This window comes from Cynocephalus volans, chromosome 8, assembly GCF_027409185.1.
Source record: "Cynocephalus volans isolate mCynVol1 chromosome 8, mCynVol1.pri, whole genome shotgun sequence".
NCBI lineage: Eukaryota > Metazoa > Chordata > Mammalia > Dermoptera > Cynocephalidae > Cynocephalus > Cynocephalus volans.
The window spans coordinates 104,021,811-104,039,189 of NC_084467.1; the positions used below are offsets into that span (position 1 = coordinate 104,021,811).

At 34.0% G+C, this 17,379-nt stretch overlaps 1 protein-coding gene across 2 annotated transcripts in view; it reads left to right on the forward strand.

Annotated features, from left to right (window-relative positions):
- The window catches only part of MAN1A2 (mannosidase alpha class 1A member 2), a 199,182-nt gene extending 183,281 nt beyond the window's left edge, over positions 1 to 15,901 (forward strand). For both annotated transcript variants that reach the window (XM_063103756.1, XM_063103757.1), the window contains 2 exons: positions 12,367 to 12,479; positions 13,983 to 15,901. In XM_063103756.1, coding sequence (XP_062959826.1) covers positions 12,367 to 12,479; positions 13,983 to 14,020 — 151 coding nt within the window. In that variant the 3' untranslated portion in view covers positions 14,021 to 15,901. The remainder of the gene's footprint in view (positions 1 to 12,366; positions 12,480 to 13,982) is intronic.
- Positions 15,902 to 17,379: the final 1,478 nt, after the last annotated feature.

Below are 17,379 nucleotides of genomic sequence, written 5' to 3' on the forward strand. Positions count from 1 at the left end.
CTTTTAAAGAACAGTAAGAAAACTGTACCAACTAAAGTGAATGCATTCATTAGAAGAAGTGGTAGGAAATAGAATTCTAGAATCAAAACCATGGAAGCAACAACATGGATGAACCTTGAGGCATTTATACTAAGTGAAATAAGATAGTCACAAAAGGACAAATACAAGGGGTCTTCAAAAAGTCATAGAAAGATTTGTATTACCTTTTAATTGAATCTTCCTATGAACTTTTTGAAGTACCCTTGTACTGTGTGATTCCACTTATATGAGGTATCTAAAGTAGTCAAAATCATAGAGATAGAAAGTAGAATGGTGGTTACCATGGACTTGGGGAAGGGGAAAAGGGAGTTGTTATTTAAAGGGTATAGAGTTTCAGTTTTGTAGGATGAAAAGTTCTGTAGATTTGTTTCACAACAATGTGAATATACTTAACACTACTGAACTTGTACGGTAAGATGCTAAATTTTATGTTATGTGTTTTTTGCCACAATAAAAAAAAAATTAGGGAAGCAATGGCATGCTAAAAAGGGAATTATCAGATATAGTGCAAAGCACTCACATTTTAACTGCAACCTCCTTCTCTAACTCTTTGAATTCAACTTTTCTCTTTAAAATTATCTCTCTCCTGTTCTGCTGTGTTTCTCTCCTTCATTCCTAAAGTATTGATATTGATTGCAAAATCATATTTAAAGTAGTATCTTGATAGGTGATTTATTTGGATCCTTGCAATAATTTAAAATAACAAATTATATCCCAAGTAAACAAATATGGCTAGGAGGAAACCAGAGTTCTAGTGTTCAGACACTAGAGCCACAAAGAGAGAAAAATAATTTGTTATTTTAAATTACTACTACAAATGGAGTTGGAATGAAGAAAATATAGATGAATTTAGTATCTGTTTTCACAAATTTCTAGGAAGTCATGGTGTGAGAATTTAGAGAAGAACTAGTGATCATGAAGATTATGAAAGAGTGTTTAACAAGTTCTTGCTGGATCAACTCTAATGTTCTTTTTGGAAGATTAGGTTAATAATAGATATGAGGGTAGGGGATTTCATAAACATAATTACAGGGCATTCAGCAAATCATCTGACAGAGTCTCTCAAAATGGACAAATAGGACTTCTGCTTACTTCAAAGATGGAACCAGATTCACCCTTTCACCTGAAATAAACAAACAGACAAGATATTTATGAAATAATGGTTTTCAAAACACCAGAGAGTAAGCAGTGAGCAACAGTGTTCCCTGAGTGATGGGAAACAAACAAGATGCCCCAGCTGATTGTCTTGATAGAGTTTACATGGCATAGGGAGGGGGACCTGAAGCAAAGTCCAACAGCCTCCCTGAGGAGGTAGAGCTATAAGTGCAGGGAAACTAAGATAGCTAGAGTTCACAGGATAGTAATAGGAGAGAGCTGCACAGAGAAAGTAGCCAGGGGAACATTCTAGCACATGCATGTGAAAAACTTACCTGAGGCGAGGGAGAGAATCATCTGAGAGGATTAAAGGGAACAGTTTCTTGCACTCACATAGGGCCAGGAACAGTGTCTGTTACTAGCAGCCTGACCAGAAAAACTCATAATTCAATAGGCACTGGGTACAATACTCAGGAAGGTCCTGCTTCATAGTGGGTAATAATCTGCTTTGACAAATAATAAAAGCAAGATCTGAAAGGATCATACTGTTTCCAAGTAACCCAATCACATCCCTGAACAAAACTAAAGATTTATAGGAATACAAAAATATCTAGCATCCAACAAAGTAAGAACCACAATGTCTGGGGTCCAAAGATTACCATGTATGCAAAGAGACAGGAAAATATGACCAATAATGAGAAGAATCAATTGAAACCTACGTTAGAATTACCAGTGGCGTTAAAGTGATTATTACAATTGTGTTCCATATATTCAAAAAGTTAGAGACACAAAAGATATAAAAACCCAAATCAGACTTCTTGAAATGAAAACTATAATGTCTGAGTTGAAAAATATACTGGATGAGATTAATAGCCCATTAGACATAAGACATAGCAAAAGAAACTACCCAAAATAAAACAGGAGCAAAAACAAAACAAAACAAAATCTTAAAAAAATTAAAAGAATATCAGTTAGCTATGTAACAACTTAATGTAACTTAAAAATGTGAAATTGGAGTTATGAAGGAGAGGACTGAGAGGGCAGACAAAAAAAGGAAAATCTGAAGAAATAATGACCAGTCTCTTTCCAAACTTGGCGTAAACTATGCACCCACAGATGCAAGAAGCTTAACAAACTCCAAGCACAAGAAACATGAAGAAAACTTTACCAAGGCACATTATCATCAGCTTGCTCAAACCCAGTGATAAAAAAATTTAAAAAGCAACCAAAGGAAAACATATGTTAGGTAAAAAGGAGTTAATATAAGAATGACAGGAGGGTAATAATCAATTATGGAATTTTAAAACTCTTTCCTCATATAGGAAATTGAAGGGCTTAAAGTGATTTTATAGAGAATCTTCATACCATGGCGGCTCATGGATTTGGTAAAAATAAAAATATTTGTCACCTAGAATTGACTTAGAACACTGAAGAATCAAGAACTTATTATAAAATGGAAAAAAAATGATTATAAAGAAGCTCATCAGATTACCCAATGAAAATGCATTTTTAAAAATAAGGTACCAACTTGAATGGCCTAAGAGTAAAAGAAAAGGTTATTATTTAGCAGCAAATATCCTTTGTCAGTGAGTACAGAAGAAAAGATAAAACTTTTTGTACTTTTCACATTGTTTTTGGAAAATCGCTATTCAAATCACTTTTACGAGTATATATTCTCTAATAAAAACATGATGACCAAAGAGGATGAGGTTGATGTATAGGCGTGTTGTAAATGGTGCATGTTTTCTTTTATAACGAAATGTAAAGGCTCAGCCACATCCTCTATAAAGTGAAGTCATTCTGTAAAAACTAAAAAAAAGTTAGCACAAGAAAGCAAAGTTGATAAAAATAAAGCAGTGAAGAATTTTTTTTTTTTTAAAGAATGATGGAGTTCTCATTGGAAACAAGGCAAATATCTCTCATGAACATAGATATAAAATATCTAAACAAGATTTTGACAAATCAAATCTAACAACATATTAAATAAATAATACATCATGACCAACTCAGGTATGGTGAGTTGATTTAACATTTGAAAAGCAATCAATGAACTAAAAAAGAAAAACATACAGTCTCTTCAGTAGATGCAGAAAAGCCCTTTGACAAAATCCAACATCCATTCTGATAAAAACTCTCAGCAGACTAGGAATAGAAGGAAACTTCTTCAACCTGATATAGGGCATGTGTGGGAAATCTACAACTGACATCATACTAAAAAACTGAACGTGTTTCCCCTTAGATCAGGAACAAGACAGGGATGTCTGCTCTCTTCACTTTTATTTAGTATTGTACTAGAGGTTCTAGCCAGTGCAGTCAGATAAGAAAAAGAAATTTAAAAAGTGACTGAATTAGAAAGGAAGAACCTTCTTTTTTGGTAGAGAATATGATTATTCATGTAGAAAATTGTATGAAATTTACCAAAAACCTATTAGAACTAATAAATTAATTTAGTAAGCTTGCAGATACAAGATTTATATGACAAGTCTTCAAAGGTTCATGGAAAGATTTTGTATTTTTTTATTTAATTTTTAAAAATTTTGACATTTACTTGTACATATTTTTGTAGGGTATGATGTGGTTTGTCAAATACATGCGTGTACTGCACAATGATTCACGTAGGGTAAATAGCATAGTTTTGTACCCATTAATTCACCACTTCTCCTCCCTCGTCTCCCAGCCTCTGATAACCATTATTTCTGCTTTCTACTTCTATGAGTATATACAACACAGTTTTTTTGTTTTTTTGTTTTAAATCCATTCATTCATCGATGGGCATTTAGGTTGATTTCATCTCTTGGCTATTGTGAATACTGTTGTGATGAACATGAACATGGGAGAGCAGGCATCCTTTTAATATATTGATCTCATTTTCTTTGGGTAGAAGTAGTAGAAGTAGATAGCTGGGTCATAAGATAGATCTATTTTTAGTTCTCTGAGGAACCTCTATATTTTTTTCCACAATGACTGTACCAATTTACATTACCACCAACAATGTAGGACAGTTCCTTTTCCTCTGCATCCTTGCCAGCATTTGTTATTTTCTTTCTTGTTGATAATAACCATTCTAACTGGAGTGAGATGGTATCTCCTTGTGTTTTTAAGTTCCTTATATATTCTGGATATTAGCTCATTGATGTGTAGTTGTCAAACACTTTTTGCCATTCTGTAGGTTGTCTCTTCACTTTGTTGACAGTGTCCCTTGTTGTGCAGAAGCTTTTTAGTTTGATGTAGTCCCATTTATGTATTTTTCTTTAGTTGCCTATGCCTTTGTAGTCTTGTTCAAAAAAGTGCTGTCCACTCCCATTTTGTGTAGCATTTCTCTTATATTTTCTTCCAGTAGTTTCATAGTTTTGGGTCTTAAATTTAGGTCTTTGGTCCATTTTGAGTTGATTTTTATGTATGGTGAAAGATATGGGTCTTTTTAGTCTTATGCATGTTGATATTGAGTTTTTCTAGCACCGTTTATTGAAGAAACTCTCTTTTCCCCATTGTATATTTTTGGTACCTTTGTTGAAAATCAGTTGGCTGTAAGTACGTGGGTGTATTTCTGGGCTCTCCATTCGGTTCCATTGACATATTTGTCTATTTTTTTGCAAGCATCATGCTGTTTTGGTTACTATCGCTTTATAGTATATTTTGAAGTCTGGTAGTGTAATACCTCCAACTTAGTTCTTTTTGTTTAATATTGCTTTAGCTATACAGGATCTGTTGTGGTTCCATATAAATTTTTAAGATCATTTTTTCTATTTCTTTGAAGAATGTCATTGATATTTTGATAGTGATTGCATTGAATGTGTATATTGCATTGGGCAATAAGGACATTTTGATGATGTTAATTCTTACAATCCATGAACATGGGGTATCTTTCCATTTATTTGTGTCCTCTTTTAGTTTTCATTGCAGAAGTCACCTCCTTGGTTAAGTTTACTTATAGGTATTTCTTTTTTTTGGCAGCTATTATGAATGGGATTACTTTCTTGATTTCTTCTTCAAATGTTTCCTTATTGGTGTATAGGAAGGCTACTGATTTTTGTGTGTTGATTTTGTGTCCTGCCACTATACTGAATTCATTTATTAGTTCTGGTAAGTTTTTGGTGGAGTCTTTTGGGTTTTCTGTGTATATGATCATGTCATCTGCAAATAGGGATTAGTTTGACTTCCTCTTTTCCAATTTGGATGCCCTTTATTGCTTTCTCTTGCCTTATTGCACTTTCTAGAACTTCCAGTACTATGTTGAATAAGAGTGGGGAAAGTAGGCATCCTTGTCTTCTTCCAAATCTTAGCATAAAAGCCTCCAATTTTTGTCCATTTAGTATGATATTAGATGTGGGTTTGTCACATGTGGCCTTTATTGTGTTGAGGTACATTCCTTCTATACCTAATTTGATGAGTTTTTTAAATCACAAAGTGGTGTTTGATTTTATCAGATGCTTTTTCTGCATCTATTAAAATAATAGGGTTTTTTTCTCCTTCATTCTGTTGATGTGATGCGTATCACATGTATTGATTTGCATATGTTGAACCATCCTTGCATCCCTGGGATGAATCTCACTTGGTCATGGTGAGTGATCTTTTTAATGTGTTTTTGGATTTGGTTTGCTAGTATTCTGTTAAGGGTTTTCACATCTATGTTCATTAGGGATATTGGTCTGTAGTTTTTGTTGTTGTTGTTATGTCTTTTCCCAGTTTGGGTATGAGTTTGGAATTAATTCCCTCCTTTTCAATTTTTTTAGAAGAGTTTGAGAAGAATTGGTGTTAATTCTTCTTTAATTGTTTGGTAGAATTCATCAGTGAAGCCAGCTAGTCCTGGAGTTTTCTTTGTTAGGAGACATTTTATTACTGCTTCAATCTCATTACTCGTTTTTGGTGTATTTAGGTTTATTTATTTATTCATTATTCAACCTTGGTAAGTTGTATGTGTCCAGAAATTTATCCATCTCTTCTAGGTTTTCCAGTTTGTTCACATATAGTTGTTTGTAGTAAACTCTTTTGATCCTTTGGATTTCTGTGATATCAGTTGTAATGTGTTCTTTTTCATTGCTGATTTTATTTATTTGAATCTTTTCTTTTTTCTTTGTTAGCCTAGCTAAAGGTTTGTTGATTTTTTTTATGTTTTTGAAAAACCAACTCTTTGTTTCATCTATCTTTTGTATTTTTTTTTCAATCTCTAATTCATTTATTTCTGCTCTAATCTTTATTTTTTTCCTTCTACTGACTTTAGGTTTGGTTTGTTCTTGGTTTTCTAGTTCCTACAGGTATAGCATTAGGTTATTTATTTGAAGTCATTCTTTTTTGATGTAGGCATTTATTGCTATAGACTTCCCTCTTAGAATTGCTTTTGCTGTATCGTACAGGTTGTGGTATGATATATTTTCTTTTTCATTTGTCTCCAGGAATGTTTTAATTTCCTTTTTGATTTTTTCTTTGACCCATTCATTGTTTAGGAGCTGTTGTTTAATTTCCATGTACTTGTAAAGTTTCCAGTGTCCCTTCTGTTGTTGATCTCTAGTTTTATTCTGTTATGGTTGGACAAAATAGTTAAATGATTTCAGGTTATTTTAAATTTGTCGAGACTTGTATGGGACCTAACATATGGTCTGTTCTAATGAATGTCCCATGTGCTGCTGAGAAGAATGTGTATTCTGCAGCTGTTGGATGAAATGTTCTATAAATGTCTGTGAGATCCAGTCAGCCTAGAGTAGAGATTAATTCTGATGTTTCCTGGTTAATTTTTTGTCTGAATGATCTGTCCTTTTCTGAAAATGGAATATTAAAGTCCCCAACTATTATTTGGTTGGAGTGTGTCTCTCCTGGTAATTGCTTTAGATGTCAGTATGTTCTGGAGCTGGGTGCATATATATTTAGAATTATTATATCCTCCTGTTGAATTGATCCCTTTATCATTATATAATGACCTTCCTTATCCTTTTTTACTTTCCTTGGCTTGAAGTCTGTTTTATCTGATATAAATATAGATATTCCTGCTCTTTTTTGGTTTCCATTTGAATGAAATATCTTTTTCCATCCTTTCACTTTCAGCTGATGTGTGTCTTTATAGGTGAAGTGAGTTTCTTGGAGGCAGCATATTGTTGGTTCCTGTTTTATAATCTATCAGCCACTCTGTGTCTTTTAATTGAAGAATTTAACCCATTTCCATTTAGGTTTATTCTTGATATACAGGGGCTTGTTTTTGCCATGTGTTACTTTTTTTTCTCGTTGTTTTGTTGATCCTTTTTTCCTGTTTTATCATATTTCTTTGTGGTTGAATGGTTTTCCCTAACAGTATCTTTTGATTTCTCGCACACAAAAAATCTTTATGACAAGGCAAAGATTTCTTGATCTTGATATTTCACCAGAAGCATAATCCGTAAAAGAGCAAATTGATCCCTTGGTCTCAAAATTAAAAACATCTGCCCTTTGAAAGACACTATTCAGAGAATGAAAAGACAAGCCACAGGCTAGTATAAAATCTTTGCAAAGCATATATCTGATAAAGGACTTGTATGGAAAATATATAAAGAATTTTTGAAAATCAGTAATAAGGGAATATGCAATCCAGTTAGAAACTGGGCAACAGATTTAAACAAACACTTCACCAAATAAGATGTAAGGATGACAAATAAGCACATGAAAAGATGCTCAGCATCATTGGTGCAAATTAAAACTACAATGAGATAGCACTACATACCTACTAGAATGTCAAAATAGAGACACACCTGAATTTAGCTTTTTTGTGTGGAGATATAAGGCGTGGAATATCTCATAAACCTAAAAAGAAAGCCAGGAAAACCATGAAGATCCTGATTACCAGGTGCTATGGTTTGAAAGAGTTCTCTTTAAAATTCACATGTTGCCTATGTGATAGTATTAAGAGGCGAGGCCTTTCAGAGGTTATTAGGTCATAACTGGGATTAGGTGCCCTAGTAAAAGGGCTTGATGGAGGGAGTCTGCTTGCCCTTACCTTCTGCCATGTGAAGACACAGTGTTCTTCCCCTCTGGAGGAAATAGCCCTCACCAGACAACCAAACCTGCTGGTGCCTTAATCTTCGACTTCCCAGCTTCAGAACTGTGAGAAATAAATTTCTGTTCTTTATCAATTACCCAGTCTCAGGTATTTTGTTATAGCTGTATAAAAGACTAAGACACTAAAGAAAAATATAGAGTAAAATCTCCTGCCATCCCAGATGCCCTGTCCACAAATGTAGCAGAAAAAGAAAACAGTTTTATTATTGAGTAAGCATTAAACCAGAGTGAAATTTGCATCAGGCAATCTGCTAATGAGATTGCAGAGACAGAAAGAGATCTCACCTTTCTATATAACCAGGCAGATACCATCCATTTCATCCATGTTCTGAAGATAACTAACATGTCTTTATATATGAGTACTTGACAGCAGCATTTGTTATACACATTCCTTATCCTGAATTCACATGGTAATTAGGATGACAATCTGTGTAAGTTAAATTGCCTTTATCCAAAGGGATAAAAAAAAAACTTATGTCTTTATGACAAGGAGATAGGTAAGGTGCCTATGCTAACCTCCCACAGAGACAGGGAGATAAGTATTCTATCTTCCTTGATGTTTACATTTTAAAGACAGAGCTCCCAGGTGTTTAAGAAAAACATGCCTGGGTTGTAAAGCTATCAAGAGTCTTATTTAGCTTTTCAAAAGATTTACATACATATCAAAGTGACAATTACAGGTTTTCTCAAGGCAAGGATCCAAGTAAAGGGATAGAAGAAAATTTCTCTCCCTTTTAGCACCTGGAAAAATTTAACATTTTTTAAAAAATTTACCTTTACGAAGTCTAGAGCTCTGACAGTGTTTTACTGCTGAATTAACCAATCTTTGTTATGATCTACCCTTGTGCTTTTTGTTATATGAGATAACCCCAGTTTGTGTAGTTTAGATATTCTGTATCTTCTGCAAAATCATCCTAACTTATTTGACTCCTAAAAGCAGAGGAAAATGAACTCTCCCAGCTCCCTTACATCTGAGAACAAAGCCTAAACCATTACAGCATATCAGAATTGTCTGCTCCCTTCAGTTTATCTTTAAAATGATGTATATTTTGCATTTGAATTAATAATGTATCCACATTTGTTTCAATGTTTTTTCTTCCTTACCCCTTTCACTCAAAAAACAACTTTAAGATTTGAGAAAAGAAGAAAGGGCAGAGAGGCATATCTTTTGGAGGGTTAATAATTGTATGTCTTTTTACATTGTCTTTTAGAATATAATTTCCACGGAGTATCTTCAATTTAAGTAGATAGGTATTTTTTAATCAGTCCATCTCAAAAGACACTACTTAGACATTAGAACTATAAACGAAATGGAAGATTTAAGTAAGTTAGTTTTTAAGAAATCTAAACTTTTCTTATGAGTTACGCGTCAATCTTAATGCAAGCCTTTTTAGAATTGTAACATCCATTCATAATACACTGAACACTGCCATTGGTAATTGAGAAAAAGAATAAACAAGTCATCGAGGCTAAAGGACTTAGTAAGAACACATTAATTTGGGTGGTTCTTGTAGCCCTACCAGTTGTCTATAGACACTCATGTTTCTCCTCAGATTTGATTGACTTTTCTTTCACAGGGTAGGTTATGCTTCCGTAATTGTTTTATTTTTAAAAGCCAGGTCAAATATCTTAAATCAATAATAGTGTACTATGTCATAGACATCTTCTGAAAGTATAATCCAAAGTTAAGAAGAGTTGTTTAGCCATATTACTTTAATTTCAAACATTGATTTTGTTATAAATTTTTACATGTATAACAAAATGTGTGTATTTAGAGAAAGAGAGAGAGAGAGAGAGAGAGAGAGAGAGAGAGAGAGATAATCACCCCTTGCTTTTTAGAGATTATTTGACACTCCAAGAAGTGGTCAGTCTTGTTCCAAATCCCCAGGACCAAGCAATGCTTAAGGTCCAGTGGTATCCTAGAAGGTAGGGGTGGAAGTTGTATAATAGCTTTTCTGAAACTGCTGTAGCAAATTGCCACAACTGAAATTTTTCTCACAGTTCTGAGGCTAGAATTCTAAAGTCAGGTCCCTCTGAAGGCATTCCTTGGCTTATAGTACCAAAACTTAAATCTTTGCCTCTGATCTTCTTATGGCCTTCTTCCCTTTGAATCTGTAGGTCCAAATCTTCCTCTCCTTTCTCTTATAGAAACATCAGTTGTTGGATTTAGGGCCCACTTTAAATCTAGGTTAATTTCATCTCAGATCTTTAACTGATTACAACTGCAAAGACCATGTTTCCAAATAAGATCACATTCTGAGTTTCCAAGTAGACATGAACTTGGAAGGGAGGGTACTATTTAACCCACTACAGTAGTATTTAATTAAGATTCTTTTATTTAAAGGATGATTTAAAAATAATATCACCTTCTGTTATCTAAAATTTTCACATTTATCATCTTATTGATTTTCATAACATTTGTTTACATGAGGTCTTTCCATAGCTTGCTCCATGGAAAGGAATCATTTTGCAGGAGACTTGCATTTATTCTATTTCTTCACTCACTCCTCCCTCAAGAGGTGATAGGATTAGGACATTCCTGACATTCTTTAGCCCACATTTAACCAGAAAAAGGGGTACTGTATGGTACTGCACAGAACATATCTCTCCTGGACATATTTGTACCCAGTACATCAAGAGTTTGTGCTTCTGGTCTCCATACAGTGAGCAGACCAAACAGAGTATCTTGCTATGTTCAAGCAAATCTGTATTTTAAGTTCCAACTTCTCTGCCTGCAAACTGGTGAATAAATCAGTCCAGCAGCTCTCAAGGTTTATGGTTGAGGAGTGAAATAGGAAGCCTTGTTACTGTTTGTATTAGTCCATTTTTGTTGCTTATAACTAAATGCTTGGAATGGGGTAATTTATAAAGAAATGAAATACATTGCTTACAGTTTCTGAGGCTGGGAAGTCCAAAGTCCATCTGATGGTGGTGACAGTGACCCAGGGGTCTCACATTGTAAGATGGTGGAAGCAGAGAGAGAGAGAGCAAGAAAGACAGGCTCTCCTTTTCTTTTAAAGCCCTCAAAACCATGCCCTTAACCACCAGTTTTAATCCGTTCACTATGGCATGGTCCTACAATACAATCACCTATTTAAGGCTCCACCTTTCAATTACCAGAGTAGGATCCCACAGTCACAGTGGGAGCTAAGATTCTAATACGTAAAACTTGGGGGACACAATTCAAGCTTCAGGGAGTTTTGGGGGGACATAATTCAATCCACTACACTGTTCATTCCAGCTTTACCAGTTATAACGTTGATATGTAATCCTGATTTATCTCAGTGCTATGTGTTTTTACTGTCTCATCTAGAACTATAACAGTAATCAGAAAAGATATTAATAATGCCCCTTTTCAAAATAAGTTCTTCACTAAGGCCCAGCTAGTATTGCTAAGATCAAGAATTAGAACCAAATTTCCTGACTATATATGGTTTTTTTTAATGTTCACTTCAATGACTCCCCAGTAGGATTCAGATTGGAATTTTCCCAACATTATCAGTAAAAATCATTGTGTGTATTGACTCTATTGTTTTTAATTTCCAAGTGACTACTGTAGCTTGCACTGTTAATGAAGAGGTAAGGATCCTTGCCTTCATATAAACACTGCTACTACCCATTAGTAGCAATTAATATATTATAAATCTCTGGTAAACCCATAATGTTTCTGAAACTTATTTAACAGCTTGTCATACATGTTCTAGAAACTGCAAAAATTACAATTACTAATGTATTAGGAGGAGTGGTACAAAAGTCTTTGCTATGTCCAAATAGTGTGCTTATTTCCTTCACTGTTTATTATTAAGAAATGTGAATTAATTTCTAGTTCTACGATGAGCTCTGTAAGTTGTCAAAACATACAATTGATATTATATGTGATTTTTAAAACAATGTCTTTGAAAAATTATGAATTAGTTTTATGCCATTTAATAGGATTGTTATTTTAAGTGCTTAGGACAGCTATGTGGAATTTTTTTTAAAAACTTTATTTCAGCAGATCTAGTTATGTATCTTACTGGGGGTTTTATGCACTATTCTGGAAGACATTCTTTTTGTGTTTTAGATCATTTGGATATCTGAGGTTCATTCCGTGTTTTTCATCAATTGCTCAAAATAGGTTATTATTTCCCTTTGCCATTGTAACTGAACTCACTTGATCATCTTGTTGAATTTTAATTAAAGCTCATTTCTCCCCCCTTTTATTTTCAGGTATTTGTATCTGCTATTCTCCAGTGATGATCTTTTACCCTTAGACCACTGGGTGTTTAATACAGAGGCTCATCCTCTGCCAGTGTTACATTTAGCAAACACCACACTTTCAGGTAACCCTGCTGTTCGATGAAAGCAGCTCCAGAAGGACCATTCTCACCTGTGTTTTGTTTACATGGACCACTACAGAAATTAGTCCGAAGAGGAGGCTTTTGAAAACCTGGACCTCTAAGTCAACATGATAGAGTGAAACTATTCCCTGCAAGACTTTTCAACTTGTAGATATATCAACTTTGAAATTATTCCATTTTATACCTGACCAAAACATGTTCTGCTATGTGTATAGGAGAGAGACCTGCTGTGCTTTGATTCTTAATGAGATGGTCACATGAGAAATGATGCTTATTACTACTAATTTGTTTTTAGAGTCCTGCAGTCTAGAGACTAGTTCTAAGAGCAAGCCAAGAATATAGAACACTTTGCAGGAGTTAGAGATGGCCTTTGCAACCAATTATATATTTGTTTCCTCCCACAGTGGAGTAGCTTTCAAATAAAATATTTACACATTGTTTATCCCTTTTTTCCTCCATTTTAATAATGGAGTGAACTAAGATAAACAAGAACAAAAATCAGTACCTGCCTCAGCAGCAAGAAGACTCAAGAAAGAAACAGAAGTACCTATCCCTGTCTGAATTATCAAGAGCCCCACTGGATGATAAGACTGGCAACTGTTTTGAATCCCAATCTATTCCATTGAAATTTCTTGCTTAAATATAATTTTCTCTGGGGCCATGATCTCACAAAGATACTCTTCAAGTCTTTGTCTCCATATGCTATCATTGAAACTGCTGTTTATCATAACCACTACTTAAGAGCCCGGGTTTGGGTTTTTGTGCATGTAGTTCAGTCTAGTGTTGGTAGCATGACCAAAAGTGGGGAAAATGCTGCAGTTTATTGCCTTGAAACCTGTTCTAAGAGAAATCCTTGGTTTTGTTGGTAGGAGATGATTTTTCTGAACGAGCAAATCTACTGAATAAATTTTATCCACTTTAATCTCATAATAAGGTCAGTAAAGCCACTCAACTTACAACTTTGTTTTTGTGGCTTGGCAAAATTCACTATACTATTTATTATGCAGGTCTGAATTTGCCTTGATAAGCTAAATTACTTTTACAACTTATTAAAGCCAAAACAAAACACAGTGAAACTTTCTTAAATATTCTATCTGGAATGGGGACAGGGGATCCTTTATTTACCATAATCAGATGAGTGAGCTGTTCACAAATATTTTTTGTTATTTATGTTCTTCAAGAATATTTATAGAAATCCAAAGAATTAATCAGAATAGCTTCAAAATAATTTTCAGTGCTGAAAGTGCGGAATAATTATAATCCACTAAAATTGGGATATGTCTAAGGGACTTTCTCTTACTCTCAGTAGGTTTTGCATTGATATTTCCTTTTTAAAGAGATTACTTATTCTTTATATTTTGACACAAATAACTTAAATTTTATCAAGAACTATCATGTAAGATAAATATCTAATGTTTATAAATTCTGTTCCTTGAACTTATGAGACAGTGCATGACACTTTTTTTCTCTTTTCATTTAATACAGCTTCCACTGAAATTAAAAGTTGGAAACAGTATAATTAGTCCAAAATTTACTCTGAATTTGGAGATTTCATGAAGCAAAGTTTGTACAAGAGCCCATCTTAGAATTCCAAAGACTTATTTCTTTATTGGATAGCTTTTCAACTGTCTATTAGCATGTAGTAGATTTAAGTTGGGAAATGAATAAATTAATGGAATTGAATAAGAGTGATCATCTTACATGACAAATCATCAAATAGTCCTCATACTTCAGCCGATGATACATAAATGATAGCCACCTCCAAATTTTTCAGTACACATGGACAATAAAGATGTAGAACCAGTTGCATTAAGTCTTTAAGAGAGTAAAATTTTAGCACAGATTTTGAAATTGTAATATCTTTTACTATTTGAAAATTTAAAATTTTTAAATGAGAACGGTAGATGAATGGAACTTTAGAAGAAAAAGAGAAAGTATTTGGTTCTCAAAATAAATTTAAACTTCATCCTAAAAATAGCACAAGCCCACTTATGAATCACTGAATAAAAAGTGAAAAACTTAAGTTGGCAACAACTCAGAGCAGCTGTGCAGATGGCAATGAACTCTCTCTTGTTTTGCACAGAAAAATGCAGAATAAAGGAAGGGGCCTTCTTGGATCTCCATGAACTCCTCAAAAGATGAGGAGACAGAACCCCTACCCCAAGTACTCTGTATTAGTTGGATGACTGGAGCGTAAGAGAAGGCAGAAAAGTGTACAAGCAGGGCCAGTTCTGATACAAGCAAGGACTTTGAGAGGGACAGTGAAAGGGCCTTCTTCATGCCCCATACCTTCTTTGTGATGATAAGACTAGAGCTTATAACCGTGCTTCCATTTTTTTCTTCTCTGAATACCAAAGGCAATTAAAGTCAGCTACAAATGACTTGCCAGTGTCATTGTTTATATTTCTTATAGATTTTTAAATTATTTCCTCCAAAATCAATCCTTATCCCATATTCTGCTTAGTTTCCAAGAGTATTCTTTCTTCTGTCCTTTATAGCCCTTTATATTGTAGATCTTATTACTCAGGTTAATACTCATTGCATTATAAGACCTTCTGCAAAGAGCCTAAAAATGCCCCTTTCCAGGTGCCTCCTCAAAGAGTTGACACCTCACCTTGTGCCTTTGGCACAAATGTGCAGAATAGATAGATCAGTTGGTACATAAATGGAAATAAAAAAATGCTGAACACCCCTCTACCTTTTACATTTATTTCTCTTCATTTTAGAATCACACTTTTGGTTCAAACTAGATTTCTTTTTTTTTTTTTTTTTTAATTCAACCAGTATAAAGTTGTTAAAACCAAGAGAATGGGGCCCTAACCAAAAAGAAGTCTCATTGCAAAAAATAAGGCCCCAGTCAGGGGGTTCTTTCTGGTGGGCTACACATTTTATGTCTCTCTGACACCACCTTATTCCTGTGTTTGAGTAGATGTTTGTGTGTAAGGGTAAAGCCTGGGCATTGAAGGAATGCATTCTTTTTGTGGAGTATTGACCCTGATTCTCTATGATGTCATCTAGGCCAACCCAGGGCTTCACTTGGTAGATTTTAACAAAGCAGTTTGAAATCTTGATCATCAACTCATCTTCTCCACTCTCCATTGCCGAAATCTTTGTCAAGACTCTTAAATTTGTTGATAAAAGATTGTGCTTGCCATTCTCATTATAATACATTTTCTCCTTAAGCCTGCATTTCTTTGAATGAGTGTATGAGTAAATGAAAGAATGAGTAAACAGACATTTGTGGAGTATCTAATATGTGCCAAGCATTGTGCCTGGCACTTTCAAGATTAGAACATTTTATGTGATTCCAATGGCATTTTCTGTATGAGAGTAGTTCATCCCATTTTAAATGTTTTCCAGTATGAATTGTGTTACAAAATTCTTAATTTTATATTTCATTTAAATTAAAGAAGAAAAGAAAAATTTTATAATATATTTTAAACAATGTGTTACTATATAATACTAACAACTATAATTGTAGTTAATTAAAATCTCTTGGAAAATGTCAAAGAAATACTTGATTTCTGATGCAACTTTGACTAAAATATTTACTTCAGAAATAAAACATTCTTATTTTACTATATCACTTTAATTACATAATTAAAAATCAGTGTTTTACAGAAGTGCTGGTTATTTTATATTCAAAAAGATTTTGTCACATAATGCATGGATAAAACTTATAAATTGGTTTAGCTCTGGTATGGGTCCTGCTAATTGTCCCATGCTGTTAAATATAAAGAAAAATATACTAAAATATTTCAAAGTTCCAAATAACAGTTGCTAGTAATAGTATTTTGAGTTCTTATTTTTCTTTAGGTTTCCTTACCCTCAAATTGGCTAGCTTCTATCTTATCCACTCTTTACATAGATACATACATAAATAAAATTATACACAGAGATGTTTTTAATACTGTCTGGTAATTAAATGCAGCTGGTAACTGTTTGGGGCTGCACAAATTTTAAGCAAAATATTGAGTAACCACATACGCTATGAAGATATTTTAGTTCACTTATTCTGGTTCAAGAACATTGGTAAAAATGATTTTCTGTTACTTCAGTTCATTCAGATCATGATGGAGATGCTCTTTTTGATCTATAACTGGACAGCAAGATTTTCTGTAAAGGGCCACATAATAAATATTTTAGGCTGTGTGAGCCATACAGTATCTCTTGTTATTTGATTCTCCTGTTGAAGCGTGAAAGCAGCTATAGAAGATATGTAAATGAATGGATGTAGCTGTGTTCCAATAAAACTTTATTTACAAAAACAGATGGAGGTCTGCATTTGGCTCATAGGTCTGACCCCAATCCCAATTCTAATTTGTGTAAGACCCTCTAGCCTGTGATATTCATCTTTTCTCTGTGTTTTGATTTACATAATTCATTTTTAAAGCAAAAAGATGTCATATGTATGATGTATGTATTTGTGTAACCTAAAGCTATATATTTTGTTGTCTTAAAAGTAGATAGACTCTTCTGGAGTCTGTTCAGGTATGACTGTCATGAAAGAGGCAGAATTTTGGAGGAGGGTATATACGATGAGCCATTATCTTCTCCTTGTCATTTAATGCTATAATTCCAGATTCCCCATGTAAGAGGAAGATCTGTGCAGTGTCAAATATTAAATTCTCTCCAAGTTCTGCCTGCTCATTGCCCCTTGGACCAGGACTCTGGATTGCTGGAGCTGCAGAAATTCATCCACTTAGCTACTCTTAGAGCTCTACAACAAGAATATGATAGAATTTCTGATCTTCGTGCTGCAGAAACCAACCTCTTGAAAAATTCAGAGCAACAGAAAATAGATTATGTGCCTCATTTGCCATTTGGGAGTCGCTATTGGACCTGTAGAATAGCCTAAGTCTGAAGAGTACAGAGAAAATAT